The sequence below is a fragment of the Netta rufina genome, assembly GCF_964035555.1.
Source record: "Netta rufina genome assembly, chromosome: 1".
Taxonomy (NCBI): domain Eukaryota; kingdom Metazoa; phylum Chordata; class Aves; order Anseriformes; family Anatidae; genus Netta; species Netta rufina.
In genome coordinates, this window is record NC_140123.1 from 63,000,719 (window position 1) to 63,010,399 (window position 9,681).

Consider the following 9,681-nt stretch of genomic DNA (forward strand, 5'->3'; position numbering starts at 1 on the left):
TTAAAGCAGGACTAACATCAAAGTGAGATCAGGTTGTGCAGGGTCTGGTCCATTAAAGTTTTGAAAACTTCAGAGGCTAAGGCTCTGTTACCCCTCTGGGCAACAAGTTCCTGTGTGTTGGCATGCTCACAGATAAAAATTTCTCATATCTACTGGGAAATTTCCTTGTCGCAACTTCTAAATGCTACCTCTTTCCCTGGGCAGCTCTGGGAAATGTTTGACTCTGTCTTCAGTCTGATCCCCATTTAGGCAGTGGAAGACTGCTGTTAGATGCCCCAACTCTCCCTGGCTAAACAAACCCAATCCCCTCAAGCCTTTTATTGTACATCTAGTCCCCTAGCCATCCCGATGGCCTTTCCAAGGTTCCTCCAACCTATTATGCTCCCATGCTTCCTGAGGTACCCTGCATTTTGCCAGGCACCTGCCACTTATCTCTTAGTGAGTACTGGCTGATTTCATATAGCATGTGCTGTATCAGGTTGAATCACCAGAAATCAGGCTGAAAAACTAGAAAGACAACACCACACAACGCCAAAGTATTGCTGCAGTCAGCAGTAAAAGCAAGCAAGAAGAACTGCAGGTCAGTCACCCCAAGGTGATGGTCTCCACCTGTATAAAACCTTGTCAGGCTTACTTAAATGTTTGTTCACCAATGTTAGCTCCCTGATTTCTTCTGTCCACTCAATTCCTGTTTGCACACTCTAGCCACTTGTCCCCCATGCACCCCATCGGGGTGACACATTCCTTTTCAAAGGAAAGTCCTCAGGCGCATGTGCTACCCAAATCCTATTTAAGTACTTGTGCTAAGGGCATTGCTCTGCTTCGGTGAAGCCTGAGGATCGAGGTGAAACTCAAGACCAAAGTGGACTGTTTAAGGTGCTGAGGTGGCCTCTGGTAACAGTGGCAGTTGCTGTGTTTTACCAGAGTGTCTTTGTCAAGCCAAGTAGCACCTTGAGAGCAGGCACAGAGCTGGTTTAACACAGCAGCATGCAAGACAGAGATGAAAGTCCATATTTGTGTGCAGCATGAGTGTGCTTGGTCTGTAATGACTGTCCTAATTCTGTGGAGTATGAGAGACTTTGTCCTTAGGCTTTGCAATCGGTGTTTATTTGTCCTTTACAAAACTTTCATCCGGTGCCAAGGTGCCTATAGTGCCCAAGGCTCAAAGGCTTCATATTCATTCCTTGTTCTGTAAGGTTGTCTCTGCCACAGTGCTGAAGGGACATGCTTGCTTGCATGTGTCTCTTGCTGATGTCACTTTGGTTCTAACAAGGTTATGGGCCTAAGAAGGCTATGGGCATAGTAAGGCCCATAAGGTTATGGTCCTAAAAAGGCCTACAAGGTTATGGGCCTAACAAGGCCTACAAGGTTATGGGCCTAAGAAGGCCCATAACCAACTCTACGGCCAGCAAGAAAAGACAAAATAAAAGCACACTTGTTTATGTACACTAACTATTTTGGTGCGATTTCACCTAGCAAAATTTAAACAGGTCATAAGAGCTAGGCAAGAGGTAGAGCACGCATCTTCTGGGTAAACAGGTGGATTTAAAAATACCAAAACTCGTTATGGTAAGCAAATACTGAGGATAATAATTTCTTCACAGAAAGAGTGGTTAGGCATTGGAACGGGCTGCCCAGGGAAGTGGTGGAGTCACTATCCCTGGAGGTATTTAAGAGGCATGGTTTAGTAGTGGGACTTCATAATGTTAGGTGGATGGTTGGACCTGATAATATTAAGGGTCTTTTCAAACCTAAATGATTATACGATTATCCTGTGAATAAGAAGGTAGGGCATTGCTCAGGCTTGGTCCGAGATAATGTATCTGGGCAAGATCCTCTTGTGCATGAGGCACTAGGTCTTGAAAAAAGGAGGCTTTTCTAAACTAAAATATAGAGAGCCTGAGGAGAAGCACAGCAGCAGCATTTATGTGTACAAAAAAAAAAAATACTGCAGAGAAGTAGGAGGTAATTGGATCTTCATGTCTGTGGTGAAGGTAAAAAGACACAGCCCATCTCGTTTGCAGCAAGGAAGGTTCAAGGAGATCTCAGGGAAAACCTTCTGCCTTTGTGGCTCAAAAATCCTATAACAGAATTTATCTGGGGAGCAGTGAAGTCTCAAATTCGGTAGTCCTTCAGAAATGGGAAGTAACTAGCTGCCAGGAATACAACCGATTGAGGCTGCCCTAGGGAAGGAAGGCGGACAAGCTGGCCTTCTTTGTGGCATCCTACCGCATGGCAAGGAAGCACACTTCTGCAGATGCCGTGTCCAACTGGAACCGATTTTCAGCTGAAGATATGACCGGTATGGGCAGGTCCTCAGACTGCCAAAGAAGAAAAAAATCATTCTAGAATTAGGTGAAAATTGATGTATTTGTGAAAGCATTGCCTGGCTGGGTGCTTGTGACAGAGACTGGATTTTGTGTATCCCAGAGGTCCCATCCAGGACCTCTGCATCTGTGCAGGAAACCTGCTTGCAGGCTCCACTGGATCCAAATCTTCAGCTCCACGCTGCCCTTGTGGTAGCTTTGCTACCATGAGGCACCTGCAAGCTGCCAGGGTGGCACTGCTGCGACACAGTGGCTCTTGCTGTTCTAACATTGTCCTTTGCTGACACTGAGCCCAGGCTTTGCTCAGAGTGGTTTTGTTTTCTCATGAGTTAGCGACCTTTGCACTGCAGTGTTCCTCATTTAGCAGCTGCCCCAGAGCCCTGCAGAGAAACTGGAGGGAGATTCTCAGTGAGCTTGGAGGATGGCAGTGATGGGTCACCGTGGAGCAGTGTGGCTTCTTCCCCTCGTCCTCCTTTTCCTGCAGACAGTGCAGACAGGTACAGCCTTCACTTTAACTCTTCTTTGTGCTGCTTTGCCTCAACCATGAGGGTAATTAATTATTCGCCATCATTTGTGCTTTGTGAAGCAGGGTGACATCAGGAAAAACCTGGTAATTTTGTTTTCTTACTCACCTTGCTCCCATTTGTCTGCTACAGTGCAACAATATCCATGGCTGAGTCACTAGGGAAATACTATTTCAGGCTGAAATGACTATGTCAGGGTAAAGGATGGGGTTAATACATCAGTTCTCTGTGCTTTCAACCTGACAGCATTATCAATGTCAATTCGGAAGCTGTTGGGTGACAGAAAGAACCCACGGGGTTTAGAAGTGCAGAGGGGAGCTGGGACTCCACACCATCACCCAGTGTGCTTCTGTAAGTTACAGCACAAGTGTCACATCCCCGCTTGAGGGAGCATCCCACCTGTGCTTTGAAGTTGGAGCCTAAGATGCTTCTCTGAGGAGTAAGAGTACGGATCATAGTGCAGACGTGATGTACACCTTGTTTAATTCTGTTGTAAAAGTCACTTACAGATTACAGAGGAATAGTTGCACACCACTGAATAAACACCCGAGCAACCCAAATTAAAAGAACTGGTAGTAAGAGCGATTTTTTTATTATTTTTTTTCACATCCCAGAGACGAGGTGAGAAAGGTCCCTGCTGGGAGACCTGTTGTCCTGAGAGTCTTCAGGATGTTTTAGGAAAAATTTTCTCATACAAGCATGTAGAAAGCAACTTTGGGCTATTCTGCCTTTAGTTCTAATGAACAGGATGGAAGTGGTTATTAATACAAAGAGTGAAGATGACTTTAATAAAAGTGATTGTAAAATGATAGAGCTCATGAAGGAAGTAAAGAAAAAGAACAAGAAGATCAAATTAATATGTATTTAAAAGAGAGAAAAGATATAATACTTCCAAATAAAAAATGCTTATGATGCATGTCCAAACTACCCCAAGGTCAAGAAAGGACAGGAGGATTAATTAAAATCATGAGCTGCTTCAAGACTTGACCTCCAGAAGGAAGCATAGAAAAAAAAAGAAAAAAAAAAAAAGTGTTACAGACATCGTGGCATAAAAGCAGAAAAGCTAAGGCTTAAATAATATAAGATAAATATGATATGAAAATCAAGAGCTATCTAAGAATACAGATATAGGAAGAGAGACCAAGGAGAATGTCAGTCTGCTCCCAAGAGGGAAGAAAATCTTTGTTCCTTAAGATATCAGATTATTTGTGTGCAGCAAGGAGAAAAGAAACTGCTGAGTTGCACCAGTCAGAAAAAAATCACATCACCCCCGTCTCATTTCCTCCAAGGACAGGATAACAGGCTACAAAAGATGCAGTGCATCCCCGTGATTTTATATAACAGTGGACAGAACAACATGATCTGAATTGAACTCCTGAGAGGTTGCCGCACACCTGGCTTTGAAACTGTGCTAGTCAGTGCTTCACTGTCCAAGGAAAGATGGTGCAGAGTGCAGGGCTCCACACAGCTGAGCCTTAGCACCTCCAATACTCAGTATCTTCCCCCAGTGATGTGAAGGATAGGAAAGTGTTTACCTATGGCATTTGTAGCAGATCCCAGATCAGAAGGACTACCATAAATATAGATGAGAGTTCCAGACAATCTTGTGAAACTGGAACAGGGGTCCAACATAAATAGGAGGCAATTCGTAGGAGCAAAAACAAAATTCCTCCCTTAGCCCCACTATGCATAACCAAGGAAGTTTGTGAAATATGTAACAAAAGAAGGAAGGGAATTAGGTCTTCTCCGTTTCTACTGAGACAAACAGCTAGGACAAGAAGTAGTGGGATCACGCCATACTGCAGGAGACTAAGGATAGATATCATTATTATACTTTCTAGGTATTATAAGACTAGTTAAGGAGTGGATCAGGCTGCATGGATGAGCTGTGGAAACTCATCACAGACCTGTAGGAAGAGATTAGATGACATCTGTTAGGACTGGATTACCTTTCCTTGCTCTCACTCCATTAGTAAGACTGCTCCCTTTCTGCCCGTGACCTTGCAATGTCAGGGACTGCACTAAGGCAAGTAGTATGAATCATCTAAGGATGGAAAAGGAATAGTGTGAGGATCTACAACTGTCCAGTATTTTATTTTTTACTGATACCTTAGTTGTTGCTAGTTTGTTATTCTCTTTCCCTCCTGGTGAGTATGGGTTATCTCAGCCTGCATCATGAAAGAGCTGTCAGTTATAGCTGGGAAGCTACCACAACAGGAGATGTGAATGATAGCAGTCTTCCTCATGTTGACAGCTTACAGGTGTCTTAAAAATGTTTGTTGTGATGGCTGTGATTACTAGAGGTCTTTGACAGGAATTGCACAACAGAATTACACAAAATGGTGACGGCTTTGACTAGTGCTTGCGAGCAAGTCTTCACGAGCTGCTTGTGCTTTTAAGAAATCGCCATGAATATGGAACCTGCCTATAAATTTGCCTCCTTTGCAGTCCTTTCAGACACGTGCAAGGTCAACAATGGGAACTGTGGGCAGTTCTGCAAAGATGAAGATGAAGGAGTAGTGTGTTCCTGTGTTGATGGCTATGCTCTGGGTGACGACAACAAAACCTGCGTTCCTGTAGGTATGAAGCCACGTTTAAAGTTTATTCTATGGTATGCACATTGCATTTTCACTGCATTTTGGAAGTGCTGGTGTGCTGCAGTGCTGTTGTAGCATGAGGAGTAATGTTCACTGATGACACCTTTCACACGGCTTGCTTGAAATGTTATCAACAAAAAGAAAAAGGTCGTAGTGAGAAGTCATAATTTAACCAATATCAAGTTATACAACCATGAGAAATGTGCAGTGGCCAAAATAGTACACTAAAGTATTCCATGCATCTGTGTATGTTCTCAGAGCAGACTGCAAAACCCATGGGTTTCCAGCAGGTCTGAAGCCACATGGGACAGCGGTGGTTACAACAGGGCAGAGATTTCTCTTCTCCCACAGACTGGAGCAGTTGTCTTATGCTTCAGAAACTTTTGTTAGAAAAGAAGAGGTTGCATTCCTCATTGGTGAAAATTGGTTTCTATCTTCAAGGCCTCCAGTGTGTGCTGAACATCTGGAGATCAGAATGAGTAGGAACGCAAGAAACTTCTCCCTTTACAAGATGCAGTTCACAAGGACTCATTATAACTTTAGCAGTAGCGACATAGTGTGACTGCAGTTATATCTCATTTTTTTCCCTTCAAATATAACCTGATCCTTGTAAAAAGAATACCTGCCATTCTTCTTCCTTCTAAAAACTAGTTTTCCATAGTTAACGTATAGTAACTTTTTAAAAAAATAACTTCCAGCATTGAACTTAAACCATCAGTTTTACCTGCAGTCGGGCAAAGTGCACATTAACAATTATTAATCTTACTGTATTCTTCTCTCTGTCTGATGATATTTGTTATAAGACCTTTGTTATTTAACACCAATTTTCAGTCATGAGCTTATAATTCCTAATATAGAATATTTTACCTAGTTTCACAAATACACAGTTTATAAGCAGGCCCATGAAAAATTACAGCAGGTCCATGAAAATAACAATGCCAGTAATGGAAGTTGTTTAAATTCTAAATAGTTTGGAAATGCTGAATCCATGAGTAAGTTTTAGAACAAGATTTTGTTAATTTTTATTATTATTTTATTTTTTCTTTTTACAACCATCCTTGTCCCCTTCTTTCACCTCTGTGATATTTTTGTTAATGTCATGAAAATTCTTGCTGAGACAACCCTGATGAGGATATCTGAGTATCTAATTTGATTACCATAATAAATGGTGCCAGCTTTTGTTAAAGTTTTCCCTGAACTCTTACGTAAGTTTTCCCTCATTTCCACAAAGACTTGATTCCATGAAAGCAGCCTGCTTTTTCCTGCAAACAATTTTCCTCCCCTAAAGGTGACTATCTATAACTCTAGAGGCAGTTTTGACTTGTGTAGGGTTGCAGATGGGAACGCCTTGCAATCAACACGGGACAGGTGCCCCAAAGTCCCAGCATCGTCTAGTGTACAACATCAAGTACTAGTGTCTCAATTTTACCTTTTTAGTCAAGTTCCCCTGTGGTAAACTTCAGAGAAAGAATGAAGTGGGTCGAGAAAAAGCTACAGCAAGTCCAGATGCTCATCTTAGTAATGAGGAAACCACTGAGACACCGAGCGATCATCCTGAGGTAACAGAGGAGGCTGGCAGTTTACCCAGCGCATGTCCATGGCAGGTAAGATGCTGTCCTGAGAGGTTCGATGCCTGACCCCACTCAGATCATAGAATCACACAATCATTAAGGTTGGAAGAGACCTCCAAGATCACCTGGTCCAACCATTCCCCTACCACCAATGTCACCCACTAACCCATGTCCCTAAGCATCTCACCACCTCTGAATTAAGGATGCTTTTGATAAGAAATACACATGAAAATTTCTGCTCCAAGAAAACTGCTTGAATCTTTGCTATCTGTTCAGGATTTCTAAGCACAGACATTTTTGCACTTTATCTTTTTTCTCTCTCTTTGCAGGCTGTTCTGGAGAAGCACGATAGCTGGTTTTGTGGGGGGACAATCCTGAATGAGTATTTTATACTTACTGCAGCTCATTGCGTTACTGATTCTGAGAAAATACAGGTTATTGTTGGTAAGTGATTGTCATTTTGTCCTTTACTATAAAAATAAATGCTACAAAAACACGTCCTGAGTGTCCATGTACAAGACACTGAACTATCCCAGACTTACTTCTCATTGTCTCATCTTGTCCCTTGACTAGCAATGAAATAAATGTTCAACCTGGTCGAATGGACAGTTCCTTTATGCCTGGCTTGGCCCAGTGTAGCTTGTATATGATGCAAGCCAGGTATAAACCACGGAAGTATGTGGGTCAGTAAGGCTGAGCTGAATTAGTTAATTGGTCTAACATTACACTTTTGTGCAATTTTCTGTGCTGGCCAAACCTTGAAGACTTCCAGATGCCACATTCAGACACTAACAATAAATAATTTGACAGCATGTAGATACCAGTCTGAGACTGTTCCATACTTGAAACCTTAAAATCATTATTTATTACGACATTTATCATAATGCAATTTATGAAAAAAATCATAATGTAATTTATGAATTCAAATTTTCATAATGCAATTTATGAAAAAAATAGTCTATCACAAATTCTAGACACTGAAAATGGTATTCTGAGTCACAAAAATTTGCACTTGGCCTAAAACAGTAAATCAAAATCTGTGTCTGAGCACCAATTTCCTGTCAATTTAATTCCAAAAGAGATCTCATACAAGTTGAGAATGAACATTTGTGTGTAGAATATTAATGTTTTAGAAGACAGTATTTCCTGTTTAAGTCTGTTTGACGATGTTGCTCTACAAATGAGAGGGGCAAGATCCTACTCTTCTATGTTGGGGTTTTGTTTATACAATAGTGAGTGCCACTGGGTATGTTGTAACGAAGGCCAAAACTTCAGATGAAACTTGTCATCGAGACCATCATTCTGACAGCAAGCTTCTGATTTTAAACTTGCTTGGCACTTTGACAGTCATATAAAAACCTCTCCTAAATGCATATAAAATGCTACAGCGTCAGGATACAGGCCAGCTCTGAAATGTACTAAATGTACAAGAAATGTACATTATAAATGTAATACTCTACATGTAAAATAAAAATTTGTACAGTACGAATGTCTGTACAAAGTGCAAGGTACTTTAGTCCCATCTTTTATTGAGGAGCTTCTTGGGCTTGCTGGTATTGCCTTGTTAACACCTGCTTTAAAAATCTGATACAGGGATGGTGGACAGAGACGAGGAACGGCCAAGTACTGCGACGCACAGAGTGGAAAAAATAATCCCATATGACGAATTTGATTCAAAATCTTTTGACGGCGACATAGCCCTTATCAAATTAAAAGAACCTATCACATTTTCTGAGGATGTTATCCCAGCATGCCTTCCAGAAGAAGACTTTGCTAACGATGTTCTGATGAACCAAACATTCGGAATTATCAGTGGCTTTGGGAACAGCTTTGAACGTGCGGAGCCGGTCAGAAGAATGAAAGTGCTTCAGGTCCCTTACGTGAACAAGACAACTTGCAGGCGTGCCCTTAAACATCTAGTCACAAGCAACATGTTCTGTGCAGGTTATAGCAAAGATGGACAAGACGCTTGCCAAGGAGATGGAGGAGGCCCCCATGTAACCGAATACAATGGCACTTACTTCGCTACTGGTATTATCAGCTGGGGAGAAGGGTGTGGAAACCAAGGAAAATATGGAATATACACTAAATTGTCAAGCTTCTTACCATGGGTAAGAAGTATTTTGACACAAAACTCTTAACAGCTTGACGTTTAGTCAACCTAATTGTCTTAGCCGTCAGATCTGATCCCTAAATAACATTTTCCTCTTTGTAAAATGCCTGCTAAAGCTCTGAGAGTTAGCACTTCCATTAAGAGATGTCATCAGTTCCTTCATGAGCTCATGCCTGGTTTTCAGAAGGTGTGCTTGGATTTTGAACAGAGCTTGCTGGTTTTGGATAATAATGGAATATCTTCAAATGCAGTGTTTTAGGAGATCTTTTTGCTTTGTCTGAATTTGTCTCGGAGGCTTTGGCTGTGCTGATAAACCTTCCACTGGAAAGTTGCAACTAACTCAGCTTTCCTGTGGCAGTACCTGCTTTATAGAAAAAAACCTAGACAAGGATACCATCAAATTAGGACACTTCAAGAGCAGGCCAGCATTTCTAAAGCCTCTGGAAAAAATAAAAAATAAATAATAATAATATAAAAAATGCTTGATCTTGATTGTGTACTGAGAAAGAGCAGGAAAATGTGCAAACCACCAGTGTATCCACACATGAT

At 41.6% G+C, this 9,681-nt stretch overlaps 1 protein-coding gene across 1 annotated transcript; it reads left to right on the plus strand.

The window, feature by feature from the left end:
* Positions 1-2,748: 2,748 nt before the first annotated feature.
* Positions 2,749-9,160, plus strand: LOC311216724 (coagulation factor X-like; the record flags this gene model as incomplete). The annotated part of the gene is made up of 5 exons (XM_084298254.1): positions 2,749-2,824; positions 5,300-5,431; positions 6,886-7,052; positions 7,349-7,463; positions 8,613-9,160. The coding sequence occupies 5 exons, from the start codon at positions 2,749-2,751 to the stop codon at positions 9,158-9,160; spliced, it is 1,038 nt and encodes a 345-aa protein (XP_084154380.1).
* Positions 9,161-9,681: the final 521 nt, after the last annotated feature.